The sequence below is a fragment of the Lissotriton helveticus genome, chromosome 2_2 (genome assembly GCF_964261635.1).
Source record: "Lissotriton helveticus chromosome 2_2, aLisHel1.1, whole genome shotgun sequence".
Taxonomy (NCBI): Eukaryota; Metazoa; Chordata; class Amphibia; order Caudata; family Salamandridae; genus Lissotriton; species Lissotriton helveticus.
The window spans coordinates 483,162,249-483,186,055 of NC_136060.1; the positions used below are offsets into that span (position 1 = coordinate 483,162,249).

The following is a 23,807-nucleotide window of genomic DNA, read 5'->3' on the forward strand; positions in this document are numbered from 1 at the left end:
AATGCTCTGTCCGTAAGTTGCAAATTCCCTGATAGTTGGCGTGCAGCAGAAGTTGTCCCAATTTTCAAAAAGGGGAATAGATCCGTCCCCTCAAATTACAGACCTATTAGTTTAATGGACATTCTGCAAAAACTCTATGCCAAACACTTGCTATTTAGGATAAATGATTGGTTGGAGGAGTCAGCTATACTTTCCAAATTTCAGGCAGGCTTTAGGTCTAAGATCAGCACCATAGACCAGGTCTTTAGATTTTGTTGTCTGTATTGGAAGTATGTTCACATTAGGAAAGGTCATTTGTATGTAGCTTTCATTGACCTGAGAGCGGCATTTGACCTTGTTCCTCGCAACTTGCTCTGGAGATCTTTAAACAAAGCCGGCCTGCCAGGAAGCCTCTTGGTCCACATAATTGAGCTACACGCTAGAAATCATGCAAACATCAGATGGGGTCCGAATGGCGAACTGACGCGTGACATCCTGATTAAGCGTGGTGTCCGACAGGGATGCGTCCTGGCCCCCACCCTGTTTTCTATTTTTGTCAACGATGTTCCTGATTACCTTAATGCTTGTAGCAATGATTCACCTCAGCTTAATGGAGAAAGGGTGCCTGCGTTGCTCTTCGCGGATGATACCATCTTAATATCCCAAACCAAGAAGGGCCTCCAGGCACTCTTAAACTCTTTTAGTAGCTACTGTGTGACCAAAGGGCTAGAAATAAACGTTGATAAAACCAAATGTATGGCTTTGAATCCTAGTAGGCCGGACAGAGGGAACCTGATCTTGAACGGGGAAACTCTAGGTACTGTGGAGAACTTCACCTATTTGGGGGTAGTACTTGACTCTAAGTTAACATGGAAGGCCCAAATCGAAAAAAGTAAGGTGTCATATGCTCATAATGCCAAACCAATAATCTGTAGATTGAATGCTAGTACAAGTAAAAGTGTAACACCTGTACTTGAACTCTTTAAATTCAAAATTCAATCTGCCGCCCTATATGGGGCTGAGATATGGGGACCTTGGGCCAGGGAGAGTTTTCAAGGCCTGGATAATAAATTTATGAGAACAATTGTAAGGGTCCCAACTAGTACACCACTAATTCCCCTTCAGCTCGATTTGAATTTTAAACGAACCGACCATCTAACTACTATAAGACCGTTAATGTTCTGGATAAGGATTTGGTCCACCCCAGAATTGATAGACTACAGGAATGGTCTCCGAGAAGTAATGAACTTAGATTCTTTTAATTCCCTTCGGTGGTTCGGGCATATTAAAAAATGGCTCGTAATTCTGGGCTTGCATTCGTTCTGGGAAAACCCAGAGAACCTACCTTCCTTTGCTAAACCCATGGTAAAAAGAGCCTACTGGTCCTTTATGAATAATAGGCATGCTCATGAAAGCAGAATTGGTACTCTAACCCAAAACTTTTTGTCCTTCAAAAATTAACCTTGTTTTGAATCCTTCTTGGACGAAATAGAGCCCCCTGTTGCTAAGACTCTCTTCTTGAAATTTAGGTATGGGAATCTCATGCTGAATTCCAACCTAGAGCGTTGGTCAAAGAATAAACCGGACTGTCTGAATAGTATAAGTGAGAGATGTCCTATGTGTTCAGATTTGTGTAAGGAGAATGAGGTCCACATGTTGTTTATATGTAAAGCGTATCTGAAAGCTCGGAAAAGATGGCTTAAACCCATGTGTGTACTTTTAGGAACCAGATCCTGTTTAACAGCATACAGGATCTTAAAAACTAATACTGCTCAGTCTATCGTATTCAGCATTAGTAGGTTCCTCTACTCTGTGTACATCGCCCGAAAGAAATTGGGACAGATGCTTTAAGTTGGACTAATTCTAAAGATTGAACCTTGCTGCTAAATGAATGATGTTTTAAATTGATTGGTGAAAATTAATTCCGCATTCTATTTTAGAATTTGTTGTTTTAAATGAATTGATGCATGTATATTGTCACGATTTTTTGTTCCATGTATGTATATACGTGTGTCTTTTATGGCCATTCGGCCGAAATAAAGAAATAAATAAAGATATATATGTGACTAATCAGGGGTGCTATTGGCAGCACTATTGGCAGGATTGTAAATAATCTCCTGACAGACCTGAACATCTTACTCAAAACTTGACCTGTGTACATGAGTAAACAAAGCGAGTGCTGTAATCTGTCCCAAAGATGCTGGGAGGGCTCAGGCCGTTGGGCCGAAGATCACACAATTGGACGTCTGCAGTGTGGAGCGGAGACCTCATATACGAGCCCCTGCGCTGGCCCCCACCTTACTTTGCAGCAGGTACCCTCGCAGTGACTGCAGCTTAGTGTGAAGGGTGCCACGTGCTCACCAGGGCAGTTTTTTTATTTTCAGGAAATGGGCCTTCTTGTAAGAAGGCATTCAGTGGTGTGTTGATTTAAGCCCCTATTAGCCTTCGGCACAGGCTCCGATGTGATTGGTTCATTGCATGCCCAGTGATGACAGCAGGGAGGTGTCCACCACGTTCACAAAATAAAGCATTTACCACATTAAAATCGCTACATGTCAAATCACAGTTTTTTTGTGCATGTACTATAGCAAAACAGCATTGTGCTTGGGGTTCGGGCATAGCAAGGAGACTGCTAGCAGAATCACGTGGGAACTCCAAATAATGTCTGACTTGCAATGACCACCTGCAAAGTGCTGCCACCGATTCCACACTTGTATGTCAAAGATAAAGCTGATTAATAGTTGTGTGCTGCTTATTCTCATAGTGAGCATGCAGAAATATGTCACTCTGCAGTTCGATCGACAGTTCAGACATACACTCGGTTTCTGAAGGGCCTCTGTTAATTTTAATTTCAGTCAGCCCAGCTGTAAAGAAATTGTGGAAAGCGGTCTACTTCATGGGTGCAGCATTATGCTGCAAGATGGCAGCGAAGTGTTCAGTCTGTCTCTTTCGTGAAGAGCTTGTAAGCCTGTCACAAAGAAAATTAATTCAGCCTGTCTTATTCATCTCCTTTCAGAACAAAATGCCACCCTTTGATGTCAGAAAACATGCCCAGTTGGTGGCTAAATTGGGGTGAAAATCGAAAACCTGGAATCACTACTGGCTTACCTGCTTAGCCAATTTGTGTGATCCTAGGCTGATCTTTCCTTTCATTGACTCACCCTTTTATTCATTGGTGTACACAAGGAGACAGCTAAAGCTGAGGACGTCTATCTTCCTGAGAAAGTCTCAGATCTGTGTCCTATTCATACCTCTCCGCACCTCTTCCAGACATCCCTGCAAAAGTTATTGCCCCCCCCCCCCTCCTTGGGAAGCTCAGACAGCTTCCCGGGCACACACAGCCGCACCCAAGTACTTCACAGGTCTTTAGAAGACCATGCACGCGTCAACGAGGCTTTGTTGTTTTTCACCCCTTCGTCTAAAGCCCTTGCAACTCCACTCTGCCTATCGCTAGAAGGGTCAGCCCCCAGCCCATTCCCCCCCGCCCCCCGAAATTTTTAGTAGTCCCACCCCCGAAAGTTGCGCCTCTGCTCCAACTCATCCCAAACCTTTCAAACTACCATGATCTCCCGAACATCCTTCTCTACTCTTCGCTCCTCCTATCTGCGCATGCTCGCTTACCATTCCCAATATTGTCTCCCTTCACCAATCGACCTGGATTAATGTGGCCTCGTTGAAAATACTGAAGTAAATGCGTGAAATCGGAGAGAATAAAGTTAACAGATGTACCACAAGTAATCCTACAAGGGAAAAGGAACCACGTTACCAATCTACTATCGATTACATATAGCTTTGGAATCCGGAGTAGCGTGCTACTCGCCGCGATGCGCTTCAACACCTCGTCAGCACTAGTAAGCGCTATATAAACAATTTACAACACACGCAAGCTTTAGTCGGCCTAATAGTTCTCTAATCATTTGTTTTAATCAATAGCGTCCCACCATTCGCGAATTCCCGGAACGATTTTAAAAGACAGCCATGGAAAGTCCCCTCTTAGTCTTAATACAGGCTCGGACTCGCCCTGGGGCCAGTAACGCGACTAGAAGCCGCTGCTAAGCAGCGCAGCGCAGCGCTACCTCTATTCAACAATGCGGAGTCTAAGCGGACCACAGACCTAACCGCGATCGGATCTGGCTTTTGTGGTCTGGGATGATGATCGTGATTACCCGAGTGATCGACCTCGGAAGCATGAACGGCTGATTCAAATGGGTCGGTGACACTCGGGGAAACTTCGCAGCATGTGTGAAACCCACCGAGCTCTCTCTTGCCTGTACCTTGTGGCGCCCCTCGGGAGGTGTCCCCTCGCCTGTCATCCGTGTAGCAGGGAGTGTAGACACAGCAGCAGAGCACCACCAGCAGCAGCCTGGCCATAGCGGAGAAATCACAAGTATCGCGTCAGGGCTCTCTCTCCATGCAGCGAAGAGACAGCCGGTACGGATTTATTTATATGCGTGAGATTCCCCGCCCACTTAGCTCCTGGAGGCGTGCTCACCCCTAGATACATCCTGGAGGCGTGCTCCCCCTAGATACATGGGTGAGATTCCCCGCCCACTTAGCCTTCCTGGAGGCGTGCTCACCCTAGAGAGGGGGGAGGCGTGGCCTCATTACTTGGCATTGAACTTCTCTTTTTTTGCAGAGTTTTATATAGCGCGAACTTGACGAACTTGATCGCTTTTACATAGCACTACACGAAGACACACATTCAGTTAGGTAAGGGGAGAGTAAGTGACAAGTCACAAGATGTTTTGCGTCGTTACCGAGACTCGAACCCAGATCCCCAGGTCCGAGGTCGAGCGCCCTAGCCCTTAGGCCAAATCCTCTCCGGCTTATGTGCCGAGCCACAGCAAGCACCTGTCCTGTGCACACTGTGCAGTGCCTGTACACTCACAAACTTTCTCTGGGGTGGGGCACAGGGGGCACATTTAGAGGGCCGCACTAGTAAGGGCGGGGTGGGGTGGGAGGGAGGCAGTGGCGGATCCTCCATGGGGGCGTTTGGGCGCTGCCCTACTGCTTTCTCGCCATACGAGAAGGCAGAAACAAATAGTAGAGAACTACCATTTGTTTCTGCCTTCTCGCAGGGCGAGAAAGCAGAAGTTCCTGCTTGAGAGAGTGGGAGGGGTTACTCGAGGGCAGGGGGGGAGTGGTTTTCTCCACTGTTGTTAATACGGTCTGTTTGGGCAGCCTGAGAGGCTGTGCAAACAATCTAAAATTTGCTAGCATTCGCAACAAGAATTTTCAATTCTATTAAGGACACGGAGGCGAGGATTATGCTTCTCAATCTTTACTGCATAAACACAGCAGCCAATGAAAATGTATATTTTCACAAAACATTAACAAAAAACTTCATTACCCATGAACACATATGAGTATAGGCACGCCCCCACAGTCCATAAGAACCCCTTGCGTGCTCCCATCATCCTCTTTCTTTGAGGCGAAACAAGTCCAACAAAACTTGAACAGTCACAATCCTCCAACGTGGAAGAACAGCTTCAGGTGTAACATCCTGACATCCGGAGTCGATCAATCCGACTTCTTATCAGATCCTGAAATAAAGGAAACAACACCACCGTAATTCTTGCATAAAAGGGTGGGTTAGCTTAATACATACAGTACATTAAGCCGGGTGGGATAATCCTCGCCTCCGTGTCCTTAATAGAATTGAAAATTCTTGTCGCGAATGCTAGCAAATTTTAGATTCTATTACAGGACCGGAGGCTTCAGATTATGCTAGTTTAACGCTGATTAAATACCACTGAAGTAATATCTCCCACCGGCTTATAATAAAACGTTTTAAACGTTGAATCAGAGGACCAATCTGCACAACGCATGATATCCTGGATACTAGATCCTAAACCATAAGACTTTGACGCCATCGCGCCTCTCACAGAATGAGCACCAAAAATGTTTGTATCAACACCTGCTTCCTTCATAATGAATCGAAGCTATCTAGCAATAGTGGCAGCCACCACCGGTTTAAAGGGCTTTTGAATAGCAATCAACAGTTGGGAACAGCCCTGAGGCCGCAAGGCCTTCGTACATGCCTCGTAAGTCTTTAAACATTGGACCACACATAGTTTTTCATTTTCAGGAAAAGCATTATAAGATATATGCCGAGACAATGTTTTAGTACGACCTGTAATATGAAAAGAAACCCCTTCCGGGGTAAACACTCTACCTGTTACGTCGAGCGCTCTGACATCCGAAGATCTTCTGCAAGATGACAAGCAAAGCAACATGGCTAGTTTAGCCGATAATTGCTTCCTGGACAGGAGAGAATTAACCGGCCATCTGTTGAGCAAAGAAATTACAACTGAGACATCCCACAAACCCGTATATTTAGGTTTGGGAGGGTTGGCCACCCTGATGCCCTTCAACAGCTTACACACAACCGGATGCATGCCCACTGGCCTACCGTTCACTTGGGCATGACCCGCCGAGATGGCCGAACGAAAGTTGTTGACAGAACGATATGCTAGACCAGCGGCCGCTTTCTCGGATAGAAAGTTCAGAATTTGGGATAACTCTGCCCCCACGGGATCCAGATGTTGTCCCACGCACCAATCCACCCAGTTCTTCCAGGCAGCGGAATATCGCTTCCTGGTGGAAGGTGCCCAAGCCTGTTTGATAAAGTCGGCAGTCTGGCCCGAAATTCCTGGCAACTGCCACTGTTCCCGGAAAGCCTCCATGCCATCAGGGTTAACCTGCCCTCCAACAGCAACGGGTGCTGTTCTTGACGAGGGCCCTGCAACAGCCACTTCAAATCCGGTAATAGCCGGGGGCGGTCGCAGCTCCACTGCAACAATTTGGGAAACCACGCCTGTGATGTCCACCACGGAGTCACCATGACAATTTCCGCCCCTTGCCTTATCACTTGAGTCATCACTCTGGGGATCAACAGAAAGGGAGGAAAGGCATAATGGGTCCCTTGCGACCAATCTTGCAGAAATGCATCCGTCGCTGTTGCCATCGGATCCAGTCTCCAACTGAAAAACCGGGGAAGTTGGTATGTCAACCTGGAGGCGAAAAGGTCCGTCTGAAACTGACCCCAAACCGCCTGTAACCAGAGGAAGACCTGGGGAAGCAGCTTCCAGTCGCTGTAATCCTGTAAGTGTCTGGAGTGCCAGTCCGCCACTTGATTGGCCTGTCCCGGGATGTACTCCGCTATGACCGATATCTGGTTCAGAAGGCAGTAATGCCAGAAATCCTTGGCTATCTGGACCAGAAGAGACGACCTCGTGCCGCCCAACTTGTTGATATACCTCACTGCGGACACATTGTCCAGACGCAGGAGGATACAACATGACGTCTGCTTCGGGGATAACGTGCGGACCGCGAACGAATCCGCCAGAAGTTCTAAGCAATTGATGTGAAGTTCCAGGTCCTGTGAGGACCACCTGCCTCCTGTGGAAACCTCTCCACAGCGCGTGCCCCAGCCCCATCTGCTGGCGTCTGACTCGATTACTACGTCCGGCCGCGACCCGAAGATCGCCCTGCCGTTCCAGGCATCCACGTGGCCTAGCCACCATTGGAGCTCGTTCCGAACCTCTTCCGTAAGCGGGACCGAGTCCGTATACGAGAGACCCCTTTGAAGATGCCTGATTTTCAGGCGTTGGAGGGCTCTGTAGTGTAAAGGACCTGGGAATATCGCCTGGATCGATGACGCTAGGACCCCTACAATCCTGGCTAGCGTCCTGAGCGTGACCAACTGACTGGCCAGCAATTTCGCGATCTCTTTCTTCAACTCCCTCAACTTCGCTTGTGGAAGACACAGTTGCGCCGTGAGGGAGTTGATCGTGAACCCCAGAAAATCTATCACTTGGGAAGGAATCACCACGGACTTCTTCAGGTTTATCACAAATCCTAGGCGTTGCAACAGTGAAGTAGTCATGGTCAGCTGTTGCTGCAAGACCGACCGGTCTTGCGCCATGATCAGGATGTCGTCGAGATAAATGATCAGTCGTACTCCTCTCTCTCTGCGGTAGGCTACCACTGGTTTCATGACCTTGGTGAAACACCAGGGAGCCGAGGAGAGACCGAAAGGAAGAGCCAAGTATTCGTACCAACGGCCGTTCCAAAGAAACTGCAGGAATCTGCGGTGCGGAGGAAAAATTGGAATAGAAAGATACGCATCTTTCAGATCCAACCGTACCATCCAGTCTCCTTCTTGTAACAAGTCTCCTAACATGTGAATACCCTCCATCTTGAAATGGTTGTATAACAGATACTGATTGAATTCTTTGAGGTTGAGCACTAATCTGTTGCCACCTCCTTTCTTTTGAACTATAAAGACATTGCTGGAGAAGCCGCGAGGGCTTCGCTGACACTGAGCGATCGCGCCCTTCCTCAGCAAGTCTGCCACCTCTGCGTCTATGAAACTGTGATCTAGTTGGGAAAAATGGAGAGGTGGCGGGGGTAACGCTTGCGCAGGAGGAGAATAGAATTCCAGCTGGAACCCTTGAATGGTCTGCAAAACCCAAGCATCCTGAGTTAACACCTGCCAGTGTAGGAGACAATGCTGTGTGCGACCCCCCAATGGAAGAAGAGACACATCTGTGACACTCACCGGAACTTTGGTGGGCCTTGAAACTCGCTCTGGTGTTTCCCGACTGGAAACGTCCTTTGTTGAAGCCTCTTCGAGACGGATAGAAGGTGCCGCCGCGGGTGGAGTCCCACTCGCCCCGGCCTCGTCCAAAATCACCTCTCTGGGAGCCTCTCTGGAACCCTCGGCCTGACGAGCGACCCCCGCCTCGCCCGGCCCTGTTGAAAACACCCTGCGTGAGTGCGCGCTTGATACCGCTCTGGGCCTTGTCCAATGCGGTGAAAGTACCAACATATTTGGTGACATCCTTAACGAAACGGTCTCCGAAGTGACAACCACCAGCCAGGGGACCCGGCTCCGCTTCCGCAAGTTCCGTCAAATTGCCGTCCATTCGTAGCAGCAAGGACTTGCGCCTCTCAGAAGAGACGGCGCAATTTGCGTTGCCTAGAAAGCAAATCGCGCGTTGAGTCCACTCAGCCAAGATGTCTGGGTCCACAGGTGTCGCCCCTTCCTTGGCCGCCAGGGCCATCTCTAAGATCTTGGCCAGGGGGCCAATAACATCAAGCATCTTGTCCTGACAGCCCCGCCAGGCCCTGTCTAGCCCTCTTTTGGGATCTTTTGAAAATTTCTTCAAAAAGGTCAGCATACTGGCGTCAATTTCCGGAGTGTCGGCGACATTGTCCGGTATATCTGGACGCGGGCACTCCGACCGCAGCCGGTTGCGCACTTCCCTTGTGAAACTCTTCCGGAGGTGATCGTGAATGTACTCGGAGACCTCCGCTGGCGGGACCCAGTCCGAAGACCGAGGGTGAATTATGTCGGAAGGATCAAAATGAAAGGCCCTGGGGGTCTTGTCCTCAGCCGTCTTGGGAGCCGGCTTGGCCTTCTTAGGGGGCGGAGGCTGCTCCTCCGAGGTATCAGTGTCTGTATTGGTATCAGTATTGGTGGTGGTGGTATCCGTGTCCACTACTATCTGGCGCTTACTCTTCGCCTTACCGCCAGATTGTGGCTGAGTTAGGGCGTACCGATCCGGCAAGGAAGCCATGGACTGAGCGTGCGGCCACAGGTGGCGGTCGTCCGAAACTGCTGTAGAGGTAGAGGGATTAGGCCGCTTTTGCTTCTTGTGCTTATCATAGCCGTGGCGCTTAGCAAAGCCTTCCAATTGTTTTCTAATGGGGCGCAGGGCCACTGCGAGTGCCTGTTGCACAGTCTGGGGGACTTTTGTCTCCATAGCTCTATTTACTGAAGCCTGGACCGAGGCATCCAATGCTTCCACAATATTATCTTCAAGGACAGCGTCCTGCTGTCCCTCAGATGTTTCCTCCCCTTCTGCCTGCTCCTCCTCAGGGCACTTAGCCCAATTTTCCATGGTGCTATAGAGCAAAGATAACACAAGGGGTTAAACCCTGGCAGAACTGGGGGTGGTGGGGGGGGTCAGCCCACTGCACACAAGTATGTAATAAAGTCAAAACGATACCCAAACCCCCTCAGCAAAGCTGTATTCTACAGGGCCAGAGACCCAGGTCCACACAATATATAGAGCGTGTGCTCACTCAGGACCTCGTAATTTGTACAACCAGAACTGGCGGTGTCACGAGAGGCAAGCCGGTGTGTGAAACGCGCAAAACGCGCGTCCCTGTAAGCCTTGGTAACGTGCCGAGGCGCGCCGCCCAAAACGCTACCAAAATCCACTGAAAACAAGCCCAAATGGTCAGCGTTTTTGGGCGCGCGCGTCGGCCGTGAGCCACCCGGCCTCTATGCAGGGCGTATCAGGGAGCTCCTGCGCGCCCTCAGGCTGCCGTTAACGGGCCCATCTGGTAAACGCGGCGGCCCCTCGCCGGTCAAAGACCGTCGTAATCGCGCTGACACGCGCGTGCTCCCCAGCGGAAGCTGCCCCAGTGATAAGACGGCCCAACAACAAGCGCGACGCGAGGTGAGAGGACCCCTCGCGAGTAATACACAATTATAGTAAAAATCAACACACACCAGATATGAACACCTATGTCCTCAAATAGGGAGCGGACTGAGCCGCAGAAACTCAATACAATCGCTTTAAACTCAAAACAATCGCAAATAATCTCCCAAAGCACCCCCAAACCGACAAGCAGAGTGAAGGGACAGGGAAGGTGCACTTAACTCTGGCTTGTGAGCAGCAAAGAAAGAGGATGATGGGAGCACGCAAGGGGTTCTTATGGACTGTGGGGGCGTGCCTATACTCATATGTGTTCATGGGTAATGAAGTTTTTTGTTAATGTTTTGTGAAAATATACATTTTCATTGGCTGCTGTGTTTATGCAGTAAAGATTGAGAAGCATAATCTGAAGCCTCCGGTCCTGTAATAGAATCAGTATTAACTGTATTAATAACAGCCGGCAAGCCGCTCCCCCATGCCCTCGAGTAACCCCTCCCACTCTCCCTATTCTCTGTATGTTGCAGCATACAGAGAAATGGCGTGGTGTTGGGGCAGCCGGCCGAACCACAGCGCTGTGCTGTGGTGGAGGGGAGGGAGGTTGCCTGGCTTCCTGCGTGACGACGAATTCAAGAACAGGACGGCGCGGGATTCAGGACGTCTGGAGTCGGAACTAACTTGAAGGAGGGAAGGTAAGGTAAGTTAAGTTTATTGACTTAAATGATTGCTCGCAGGTGCGTATCTTAAAAAAGAAAAGGTCACCGTGTGTCTGTTAACCAGAGATTACTGTTCGTGGGTTGCTGATCGCTGAAAATGTGCAACATGCTCGCCCAAAAAAACACAATCCATGTATTGCTTTAGCGTAAATATGTAGACAGCAAGTACCCCCTGATGAGGATAACGTTCCTGGGTCAGGGCAAATCATTTGTGGAAAGTAATACACCCAGGCAACACACAAACACTGTCAAAATTCAAGTGACAGAATAAATAATACATGATAAAGCACTCACTAAGTTAGCATAGAAAGTACAATTTAATAAATTTGATAAAAGGTGTCACAAAATCATTGACATAATTATTGATTAAAAAAACCATAATTTTTTTTTGTTTCAGTAGATATACAATGGATGCACGTTATTGGTTTATATAGTTATACAGTACAGTAGGGAGATGGTTTCTGTCTACGCGTTTCGACACGTTGAAAGTGTCTTCTTCAGGACACTACCATCTTGTTGCTAAAAAATAAATAAACAATGTTTGAAATTCCTGTGCTTGGCAGTGCACAATAGTTAATGCATTATGCTTGAACATAAAGGCCAGTGATTTGATACAATAACATGATATACTGCATAACATCAGTTCATTCTATGTTCGTTATCATAGAGAAGCTATTAACAGGTCAAGAAACAATTATAACAGTCCGTTCATTCTATATTCATTATCATAGTAAACTATTGACAGAACAAGATACAATTCAAACAGACAGTTACCATATTTCCATACAAAAACTTAATGAGAAAAGCAGAAGATTCTCAAAGGCCAAAGGAAAGAATGAAAATAGTGCATAGGTACTAAACAGAAAACAGGGGGACTGAAAAAGCTGGTGTGTCTCCAAGTACTAATTTGCTTACATATTTATTAAGTTGATCAAGAAATATATTTTTACCTATTTGATTGTACTCTAAATATCTACCCCAAGAAAGCTAAAGGGCAAATAACAAGGCTTTTATTTACCTATGTATAGGAGATGCTGTGGTTATGAGAGTTGTTATTTAGCTAACCAGAGATGTAAAATTGCAGTGCTTACCATTATTATATTTTCAAAAACCGGAAAAGAGGTTATTGATTTGAATCCGGTCAAGGTCTACAAAAAAGTCTTCTTTATCTGTAAATTCAAAGGGTCTTTATAAATTAGAAACTGAATGATGAAGTTATCATATGCAGACATATACATGCTGTTTCTTGAGCTTATATGTAAAAAATAATTTTGATATTCAGCATTTTAAGTTCCGTTCAAAAACGGGATAAATAAAGTTTCCCTTTACAACAATTATGATGTAAAAATCAACTATTTCAATTTAAATACCTGAGGTATAGCTCGTCTATGTTATAATTCCTTATGCTGATAAAATCTGGGTCAAAGTATCACGCGGTAGGTCAATGAAGTATAAAAGCGTCATCAAGTTCTGAAAGAATCCTGCAGTATATATTGTATAATTAGTTGCCCTATAATATATGGCAGGTATGCAAGCTACTTTAAAACACGTTCAGTTGTCATATACCTGAATCAGAAATAGCTGAAAAAGCCAATTGTCATCGTTGTGCGCATATCCGATATAAAGGGTCGGGAAATGTACTACAGCCGGGTTGAAACTCTGCTTGTTGTGCGTCTGCTGTTAAAAAACACGTATATTTTTATGCACATATTGCATGAGTGCTAACTAGCTTGCTTTAATAGCCTAAGTCTGTCTACAATACTATGATACAAACTGAAAACTACCTTTCTAAATACCAAAATAATGCACATATCCTCGCTAGTATGAACCAGAAAAGCGATAAATAGTTTTACCTGTAGGTGCGTATTAAACAGCTGTTTCTATTTAGTAGAGCAGAAATGGGTTGACAATTCAAGGCTCTCCGTACTGGATAGAAAGGGGTTAAAATGCCGGTAATCTAGGAAAAAAGGCGAGAGGTAGTTTTGAGTAGTGTTACGGGCTTCACTTTCATAGGCGTGCAAAGAAGGAGAACTCGTTTACCTAGAAACGCACGCGAAAAAGGCTTCTCCCTTTCACGGAACCGGGAATGATTAATCAAAATGGGATCTGTGACTCTCCGGTTACAATAAGAAGAAGTCAGATTACCGGATATCAAGAAAATAAAACAAGACATGATATTGAGCAGTGCTACAAGCTCATACATCAAAATGTTAAAGGTCAGTGTGAACAAAAAGGGGGAAGAACGGCCGTTACCTGTATTAAAAACCGCGTGGCTGACCAAATTAGCGAGGCGTCACGTCTAATACCTCTCGGAGACAAACAGGATTGATACAAGTGACATGATTCGCTTATATATCCCGCGTTGGAATAGGTGGCAGGATCTACCAGTTCCACCTTTTAAAGGTATATACTTAAGCTGCCTGAACGGAAGCAAAAAAACGTTTGATGATATTTAAAGGCTCCAAATACAACACTATAAGGAGCGTAAAAGGCCGGAGTGATCTATATTGAAATATGTATTCAAACAGTATACATGGAAGTCAATGATCTTGGTAATTGTTTCATTTTAGTTTGGCCTATGTTTTCCCATGTACCTAGATAGCCAAACATTAAAGGCACTTATTGCAATCGTAATAGACCGATGGTGTGGATGATCATTTCATTTTAAAATGGCCTCGAAAGCCACGGTAGAAGCCAGGAAAGGCTTCCTAGCCATGAGAGAAGCACTGCGAAAAAGGAACCTCAACTACTCTTTCACTGGGCCTGCCCGTTTTAAAGTCACAGACAACTGGAGATCAATTGTCTTCGAGGACCCAGAGGAACTCAGACGCTACATGAGAGGACCACCGACCGAGGAGATGGAAGTGAAAGGCCAAGGCCAAAGCGCCCCAAAAAGAAGTGCCTCACCAAGCAATGAAGGAAAATCGGACTGAACCTTTATAGACGGAAACAGACCCTAAGAATCTACCTCAAAACCAAGAACTTTGATCCACCTCAAGACTCCCAGCCTAAAACCTAGGAGACCAAGACAAACAACACTAAACCGACATCTACCTCATAGCTCGAGCGAAGAAACTCGAAAGGGCCAGGCGACAACAGCAAAAGACAACCTCTTAGCAGGAAGGAACGTCAACCCAAAGAGCGTGCACAGAACTTTGGAAAGTGGGAACGGACATTCGATGATCAATGAAGGAATACATCACCGATCTACCTCAGAGTCCACGAGACTCACACCCTAACATCCGACGAAGCACCAAATACAACAACACTAGTACAACAGAAGACATCTCATAGCTACCTCAACGCTGATAGAAAGAGACTCTAAAGAGGGCAGGCGTCAACAGTGACAGACAACTCCCACAAAGAGAAAGTTTGACGCCAACCCCAAGAACTTGCACAAGCATCAGAGACTCAGGAACGAGCGAACGCCGATCGCTGAAGGACTAAGGAATCAGCAACCTACCTCATGAAGATGCGGAGCAAAGGAACTTTGTTGTCGCACACCCACTATGCAAGTAAGGGGGGGGGTAGGAGAGGAGGGCACGGGAGGGGGAGGGGGGTGCGGGGAGAACACACATGGGCTGATACTACTCTTTTCTCTTTTCCTATCTTTCCAAATCTATCACCTATCCCTAGAGAGTGCACACTGGAACCCTAAACACAGTACTAAGACAGGCAGACGATCGAGAGATAACCAGACAAACCGCCAGTCTAGACAGAGTGAAAGATGACACATAACTCAGACCACAATCTAACGACTGACATCAAGATAGTGTCAATGAACGTCAAGGGGCTCAACCACCCAGTAAAGAGAAGGAAGGTCCTAGACCACCTGGCCAAGCTTAAAAGTGACATCTATGTCCTGCAGGAGACTAGACTAGAGGAGGGAGACATAGACCGCCTAAAGGCCAGTTGGATAGGTCAGGTAATAGGGTCACCTGCAAAGAACAAAAAAAACGGGGTCATAACAATACTTAGCAAAAGGTCGAAACTCACACTAGCTAAGTCAAAAAAGGACACAGAGGGCAGATTACTAGTCACCAGCCTGCTCAGAGGTGAGGAACCCATACATGTGGCAAACATCTACGGCCCCAACACCGAAGATAAGGCATTCTGGGAACAGACCGGCAAGGAACTGGGAACACTGCCACTAGGAGAGCTCCTAATAGTAGGCGGAGACATGAATCAGGTACTGGACCCAGCCTTAGACAGACACCCACAAAGACACAGCCAGACCACACAGAAAGGCAAGACACTACGGAACCTATGCACAAAACTAAGGCTCGGAGACCCATGGAGACTACAAAACCCAGACCAGAGAGAATACACCTTCTACTCGACTCCACACAACTCCTACAGTAGAATTGACTATATCCTCATGTCAGATACACACACGCACCTCATTGATCACTCAGAGATAGGTCCAAGGACCTTCTCAGACCATTCGCATATCTGCCTAACGCTGACAGGCAAACACAATGAACGCCCGACACGAAGATGGAGATTTGACGATGACCTACTCAAAAACACGAACAACAGTACTGAAATAGAGCTAGCCATAAAAGAATACCTCTCAAACAATGACAGCCCAGACATAGACAGGGAGATCCTGTGGGATGCACTGAAAGCCACGGTGCGGGGTACGATAATTAGTATCAAAGGGAGACAGAACAGGGAAAGAGGCAAAAAGATAACTGACCTAGAGCGGGAAATCAAGATACTAGAATCAGGACATATAGCCAATTTAGAGGACAGGAACATCCTCACGACCCTAACAAAGAAAAAATACGAACTGAACAAGATCCTTAGCGAGAGGGCAGGGACCTGGGTCAACAAATACAAACCAATAAACTTATGCTCTGCCAACAGAGCAGGGAAGGCTCTGGCATCTTACCTCAAAGGCAAGCAGAGACAACACACAATAGCAGCTCTCAAGGACAAGGCAAACAAATCACAGACGACGAACAAAGGGATACTCGACACCTTCAAAGACTTCTACTCGCAGCTGTACAAAGAAGACGACACACTAAGCGTAGATGGGGGCAAAGAACTGCTGGAACACATCACAACACCAGAATTGACGGAAACTCAAAGAGAGAGGCTTGACGCAGAAATAACAAGTGAAGAGATAGAAAGAGCAGCCAAAAGCTTAAAAGATAACAAGGCGCCAGGGCCAGACGGGTTCACAGCCAAGTTCTGCAAACACTTTATCACCACACTCAGACCAACGATGACATCAGTGTTCACAAGCTGTGTACACAAAGGGCGCATGACCCAATCGATGGCAGAAGCCAACATCATCGTAATCCCTAAGGAGGGCAAAGACACGCAGCACCCCAAAAATTACAGGCCAATCTCACTCATAAATGTGGATTGCAAAATATATGCCAAGATCCTAGCAACCAGACTTAACTCATACCTACCCTCCCTCATACACTGCTCTCAAGTGGGATACCTGAAGAACAGGATGTCCCACGACAACACAAGACTACTCTGCCACGTAATCAACCACGCAGCCAAAAGCAACAATGCGGCGGTCATGATCGCCCTTGATGCAGAAAAAGCTTTTGACAGAGTATCGTGGCCGTACCTAAACCAATGCATGCAAAAATTCGGCTTAGGCTACAACTATAGGAAGATGGTAATGGCCCTATATAACGAGCCCAAAGCCCGCGTAGTAGTGAACGGAGGCACGTCAGAGCTGCTAGATCTAAAACGAGGGACCAGACAGGGATGCCCGCTCTCACCAGCCCTTTTCTTACTGGCTATAGAACCCCTACTCAGCATGATACGAGCAAACCCAGACATAAAAGGGATACCCATAGAGGGAGAGACCTTCAAGCTAGCAGCGTACGCTGACGATGTCCTCATTGTAACAGAAGACCGAGACAGATCCATTGGAGCTCTAATGGACACTATAGATCAATACGCCCAGGTATCAGGATATAAGTTGAACAGAGAGAAATCAGAGTGCAAACCACTAAACATCCACACTAACAAGACAATGCTGGGGTCCTCTGGACTGACCTGGCAGAGGAAAGCCATCAAATACCTAGGCCTCCTTTTCGAAAGAGACCTGCTCACCACATTAGACCAGAACGAACAAGCTATCCTACACAAAATCAAGGAGAAGCTCGAGGGATGGTCACCCAAATTCACTACATGGTGGGGGAGGATAGAAACCATCAAAATGATGGTCAACCCAATGGTTAACTACATGCTCAACATGCTACCACTAACCAACACAGCAGACTTTCTCAAAAAGTTGGACAAGCTAATCAACACATTCCTATGGAGAGGAAAGAAACCCAGAATTAGCCTTCAAAAACTCAGACTGCCCAAAACACTAGGAGGTCTTAACTTAACAAATTTTCAACTATTTCAAACAGCCTCCATAGCAAAACAAGGCCTATACTGGCTAACTCCGAAGATCGACTACACCCCGGCCTGGCTGTCCCTAGAAAGGAGACTGTTAGGCGGGATGGAACCCGTAGCCTTGCTCACGGCAACGAAGCACCCTGCAATAAAACAAAACCCAATACTAAGAAACACAAGACTGGCCCTACTAAGAATAGATAAGCTTCTAGACACCAGCATCAGGCAAACCCAACTAGAATCCCTTTGGCACAACCCTAGAATATAATACAGGAACAGCACGCTAGACATGCACACATGGTACCGACACGGCATCACCACAGTAAGCCAGCTACAGCACAAGGGAACTAAAGCCACATTCGACACACTCAAAGAGCAACATAAGTTTGATAGCGCAGAGCTCTATAACTTCCTAAAAATAAGAGTGGCAATCACCAAAGCAGGCATAAACAAGCTCACTCCCTCAATACTACAATACGCCACTAGCCTAAACATAATAGGACACCAAGTGGCACACATGTACAAAGCCCTGTGCCCCAAGACTTCTAAACTAAACAACAAAATCACAGCCCATTGGGGGACTGTGGTGGGGAGGGAGCTCATTGACAAGGAGGGGGCCGACCTCTGGTCCTCCACATCAAGAAGGAAGGTGACAACAACACTAGATCAGACAAAATTCTGGCTGATACACAAGGCCTACTGGACCCCAGCTAGACTAGCCTCCATGGGTATTCGAGAAAACGACTCCTGCTGGAACTGCAATAAGCAGAAAGGAGACCTGGCACACCTCCTCTTCCACTGCACCAAGGTCAGGAAATTTTGGGACTCAGTAAACACACTAATAAACGTCGTTACAGGAGCCACTCTTGCACTTGACTTTCACCATCTGGCACTGGGGTACACCGATCCCTCCATAACTTCCGAAACAGACAGGGACCTGACTGACCTCCTGCTCACAGCGGCGGTCAAGACAGTACTGACCAATTGGAAAGACACAGCGAAATCCACCTTCAAAGCCTGGTTCAACTAGGTCATATTCCTGCGGGGAGCTGACACTATAATGACCAACCGCGTACAGAACTCAGGGAAGAAAAGCGAAATGTGGCTCTCGCTGGACAGCTACCTGTCCTCACACAAGCCACCCTGAACGTTAGGGGGACAACCGGGAAGGAAGGCCAGAGCCAGATAAGGCATCACTAAATAGACTATTTAGATCACCTACTCTGTAACAAACTGTGCCTTTTTACTCTCTTTAATCTCTATATCTCTACACCTCTCTCTCCGCGCCACCGGGGGAGCGAAAAGACAATCGGACAGTCTGCAAGGGGGAATGGGAATGCCGAAAGAAACGGAAAGAAGAAGCAAGAACGAAAATGGACAAATGGCTGCAAGTCACTGCCTAACCGCCCCCTCCCCCCTCTCCCCCCCCCCCGGGGCGCCTCTTCCTGGTCCTTTTCCCTTGTTTCCAGTTATCTCCCATGTATATCCTGTATATCCTCTGCACCATGTAAATATAATTTTTCAATAAAAATTTACTGAAATAAAAAAAAATGGCCTGTGTTTTTTCATGTCTTTAATTAATCAAACATCCGCGGCACATATATGTGCCATGATGGGAGGTATCAAATAGAAATAACTGAGAATGACGGGGGAAGCCTATAAGAGGCTATGTGTATACACAGAGGGGGGACCTTACTGAAGCTTCAAATGATGGCGTTTTCCCAGGGTAATTCATTGTTTAGTCCCTGGGTGAAAGTACCCAAAGAGAAAATCCAGAAAACTTCTTTTTTTTTCCGGATTTTATCACCACCATTATTATTAGGGGTGTGGATTTTCTCCAAAATACGCCATTTAATATCTGAGGGAGAGTGTTTGAATTCTGAGAAATGGCTAACAAGTGGGGCTGTGTGTTTGTGTGTCTTAATAGCCGACCTATGTTCTGTTAGTCGCGTCTTCATTGCTCGCGAGGTCTCTCCTACATAGCCCAAATTGCATGGGCATAAGATTAAGTATACTATATTGCGTGTGTTACATGTCCACAATTATGTAGCTTGAATATTGAATTGATTAAAGACAAGTGATTCTCCTGTGAGAATGCCGTCACACGACTGACATGAACCACATCGAGAGGTGCCTCTCACCTGATTCATCCCATCAATTGATTTTTGTATGAATGGGAGACTATTGGTTGGTGCAGTATAGCGCGATCGAACTATTAGATCTTTTAGATTTTTGTTTCGGCGATGTGCAAACATAGGTTTTCCTAACTTATTCTGTGTCGAATCCACATTTAAGAGGTGCCAATTGGCATTGATGACTTGTCTGACCGTCGCATCTAATGTGGAGTGCTTAGTTATACACACCAATTTTGGTTCTTGCTTTTCTTTTTGTGATTTCAGTAGAGCATCTCGGTCATAAAACCGTGCTCTTTTGTATGCCTCTCTTACAAGGCGGTGAGGATAGCCTCGTTCAAGGAATTTCTTTTTCATTAGAACTGATTGGGTGTCATAATCATGTAAGTTAGTACAGTTCCGTCTTACCCTGAGGAACTGGGAGAACGGAATACTATCCTTGTGGCTCCTCGGATGGTAACTGGAGAAATGGAGGAGGGTGTTCCTCGCCGTAGGCTTTGTGTATAGGTCCACCTCAAGCATGTTGGCGTTATGTCTGATAAAAATATCTAGGAACTCAATCTGTGATGAGTTGATATGGGCAGTAAAGTGAAGGTTGGTGTCAGCAAGATTGAGCCAGGTTAGGAATTCTTTTAGAGTCTGTTCCCCATCGGTCCAGACAAAGAAAATGTCATCAATATAACGGAACCAATGGGAAATAGACTCAAAGAAAGGGGCCATTTCGTTGAAAACATGTTTAGATTCAAACAGAGCCATATATATATTCGCTATTGATGGAGCCATGGCTGCCCTCATGCTCACACCCTTTGTTTGTTGAAACATATAATCGCCGAACTGAAAGACATTCTCCTTAAGGACTAGTGAGAGGCACTCATAAATAAATGGTTTAGAGCATGGTATGCAATACTCATCTATAAACCACATAGTCGCATCTATGGCTTCTGATTGGGGTATGTTGCTATATAAGGATTCAACATCTAAAGTGACTAGGAAGTCACTTTGTTGGTTGAAAGGCAGATGTTCCACTTTAGTTATTATCTCTCCTGTATCCTTGATGTAGGATGGTGTCAGGGGGATAAAAGGTCTCTCAAGATGTTGTCAAGGTACTTAGAAATGGCTTCAGTAGGGGTGCCTATTGTAGAAACAATAGGGGGATCTTGTTGATTTTTATGGATTTTTGGTAACCCATAGATGCAGGATACCTTCTTATCTGATTTATTTAGAAAGTCATATTCTTTTTTATTGATGATACCTGCATCTAAGGCTTTGATTGTAATTTTTTGAATAGATTTGATTACTCTCTCTGTGGGAATTATTGTAATCTTTTTATAAAAAGCAGTGTCATTAAGCATTTTAAGCATGTTAGTCTCATAATTCACAGAGTCCATAAGGACTATACCTCCTCCTTTGTCACTACTTTTAATAACGATTGACTTATTGTTTCTCAACTGATTAAGAGATGTGTGTTCTTCTTTAGTGATATTGTACCTGGGTTTAGGGACAAAACGAAGGGCTAGTTCCAATTTATTTATAACTACTTTCTCAAAGATAGCCATTTCAGGACCAACTTGGTCCAGTGAGGGTGTAAAGGTGGAAGGCAAGGCTACTATGCTGTCTACTCTATTATCTTGATTAATTTCGTCTCTGTTCATAAAAAACTTTTTTAATCTTATCTTTCTAAGAAAAGAATGAATATCCTGATGCAATTTGAAAAGGTCAAATTTGGAATGAGGAACACATGTTAGTCCCTTCGTTAGGAGGGACGTGTCCGCAGCATCCATTGTCTTTGATATTGTTTGCTGCGGGTCTCCAGATAATGATGAGGTTCCTGAGGATATTGGTGGCTCTGATAATGGCCTCTCGATTGGGGCTGAAATCTTACTCTTTGGCGTCCCCGCCTGGTACCGCGATGTCCTAAAAAAGGCTGGCCTGTATTTCTACAGCCATTCTGGGGGTTGAAAGGACCTTCCTCATGATAATTAAGATTGTATTTTTTTTTTTTTTTTTTTTGAAGACCTTTATTTGCATCATTAGGATAAACATGTGTGGGCCTACAACCAATCCGGCCGGCCACAAGTCAAAGACGATCAAGAATCAAAATAAGCGACACAAGGCCAGTTGGCAGGCAAGCAAACATAATTGAACAATGCTAGAAATGGGATAAGCGGCAATAACGGCCCAATATCAGGATCAATGAGGTCTATTTTATAATAAGGGGACAAGGCTCATGGCTGACTCACAAATACGGGAAAACCCAGAAACAGGAATACACCCATGCCAAAACGAGAGGAGGGGGGGGTGGGGGGGAGGAGGATGTAAGGGCACGAGTCGACCGTAGCACAAAACAAACGCAAAATATAGTGGAGAAGCATACAAGTGCTACCAAGATCTCATGTCCCCCACCCAATAACACGCTAACAGAGGCAAGGGGAGCGGATAAACTGTACGAACCGAACCCACTTCTCTCAATACGAGCCTGGGAAAAAGGGGGAGGGGGGGGAAAGGGGGGGGGAAGGGGAAAGGGGAAGGGAAAGGGGGAAAAAAAAATAGGGGGGAAACAAAGGGGAGGAAACCAAAAAGGGACAGAAAAGGGGGGAAAGGAAAGGAGAAAGAGCAAAGTAAAAGAAATATAAAAGGAGAAACACAATTGTGCAAGATGGGCGCCACCCCGGGCCAGGCAACCCGCGGCTAATAGTACAGAAGAAAGTGGAAGCTAGCGAAAAGAAGGGTATGGCAGTCGCGACGAAGCATCGAAACCGATAAAAGTGGCATAGCAACAGACCCCAACCCACTCATGCCTGAGAAGCGAGGACAGAAGCGGCACCGCTATAAAGGGATAGAAAAGGGCCATAGAACCAAAAGAAAACATCTGAAAGACCCCGCCCACCCGTCCCACCCCGCACCCCTGCAGAAGGCTACGGCCTACCCTCCAAACAGCGTGCCTGTCGCCCTAATCCGAAACCCGAAATATAGTGAAAAAAGAAAGTAGAGGAAGAAGACAAAAAGAGGAGGAGAGGAAATACGAAACAAAAATAAAATGTGAGGGAGGAGCCAGAGGATATGAGCAAACACATTCGGCTACGACCCTCCCCCGACCAACGAATGAATAAGTATCAAATCAATACTACACCTTCACATACAGCAAAAACCACAGGGAGGGGGAGGAGGAAGAGATTGTAACGTTTCACCGTGTCGGGAGTACAAACATCAGTGCAACGGGCAGGTAAACCAGCAAACTATCATGTCGTGCAACTCACCCCCAACCCTTCCTAACCACGAAACCAACCCAATAAAGGATAATGTGGAGCGGACCACCCAGCACAAAATAATCGTAATGTTGTCCAGAGTCACGGCAGTGATATAAATGTGGGAGAGCCTTCGTACGGAGGGAATACAAAAAGTCAATAAAGCAAGTCAATTGTAGCAGTAACGACAGGGCAAGCAAAGGCAAGCCGGAGTCCAGGTGCGCAATTCGACAATACAAAGGTACCCCTCCAGGACAAAAGTTCGAATCCAACAAAGCGGGAGCAAACAGCCGCCCACCATAAGTCCCAGGTACCCGGGAAGGAGCAGATCTCCGCGTCGTGTGGAAGTCCTCGAAATCCAGGCGGCGAGGAAGCAGAGGGTCAAAAGTCACCGGCCCATCAAGCGGCCGAAGAACAACAACAGCAACTCCTGGCGCAGCCGAAGGGGGCGAAGCAATGGCGGCATCAGGACGATAGGGGTGCATGAAAGAGCGGCGGCCCAAAATGGCGGCGAGCCGCATGGGGTCGGTAGAGGCACCGGGGGCCAAGACAGCGTACAATGACATCAAGGCGTCCAGGACATCTCCGGGCGTGGGCGCTCGAGTACACACCCAGGCCTCCGCACAATCCGGCCGGTAAGGAGCGTCGGTGCAGAGCGGAGCACCCCCCGCGTTGTCGGTAGCCATCTTGTGAGTTTCGCCGCCCCACACTCCACCGTGGGCCCCCAAACTGTTCCCAAATGTAGGACTTTACAGACCTCCGGAGGCTCCCAACAACGGCCTCACCGGCACAGGGTCCCCTCCGAACAGTGGCAGGCCCCACAGGCGAGAGCCAGGCGCGGGGTTCAGGGCCGCCGGACAGGACAAAGGCGAAGGGACCCCTTCACACGGTCAGCCCCCAACACATCTCGTT

General features: G+C 46.7%; 1 protein-coding gene across 1 annotated transcript in view; it reads right to left on the reverse strand.

Annotated features, from left to right (window-relative positions):
* LOC144821899 (uncharacterized) overlaps positions 1–4,397 on the reverse strand; it is a 164,148-nt gene extending 159,751 nt beyond the window's left edge. Inside the window, exon 1 of the mRNA XM_078679047.1 lies at positions 4,254–4,397. Within this exon, the coding sequence (XP_078535173.1) occupies positions 4,254–4,350 (97 nt within the window). The 5' untranslated portion in view covers positions 4,351–4,397. The remainder of the gene's footprint in view (positions 1–4,253) is intronic.
* Positions 4,398–23,807: the final 19,410 nt, after the last annotated feature.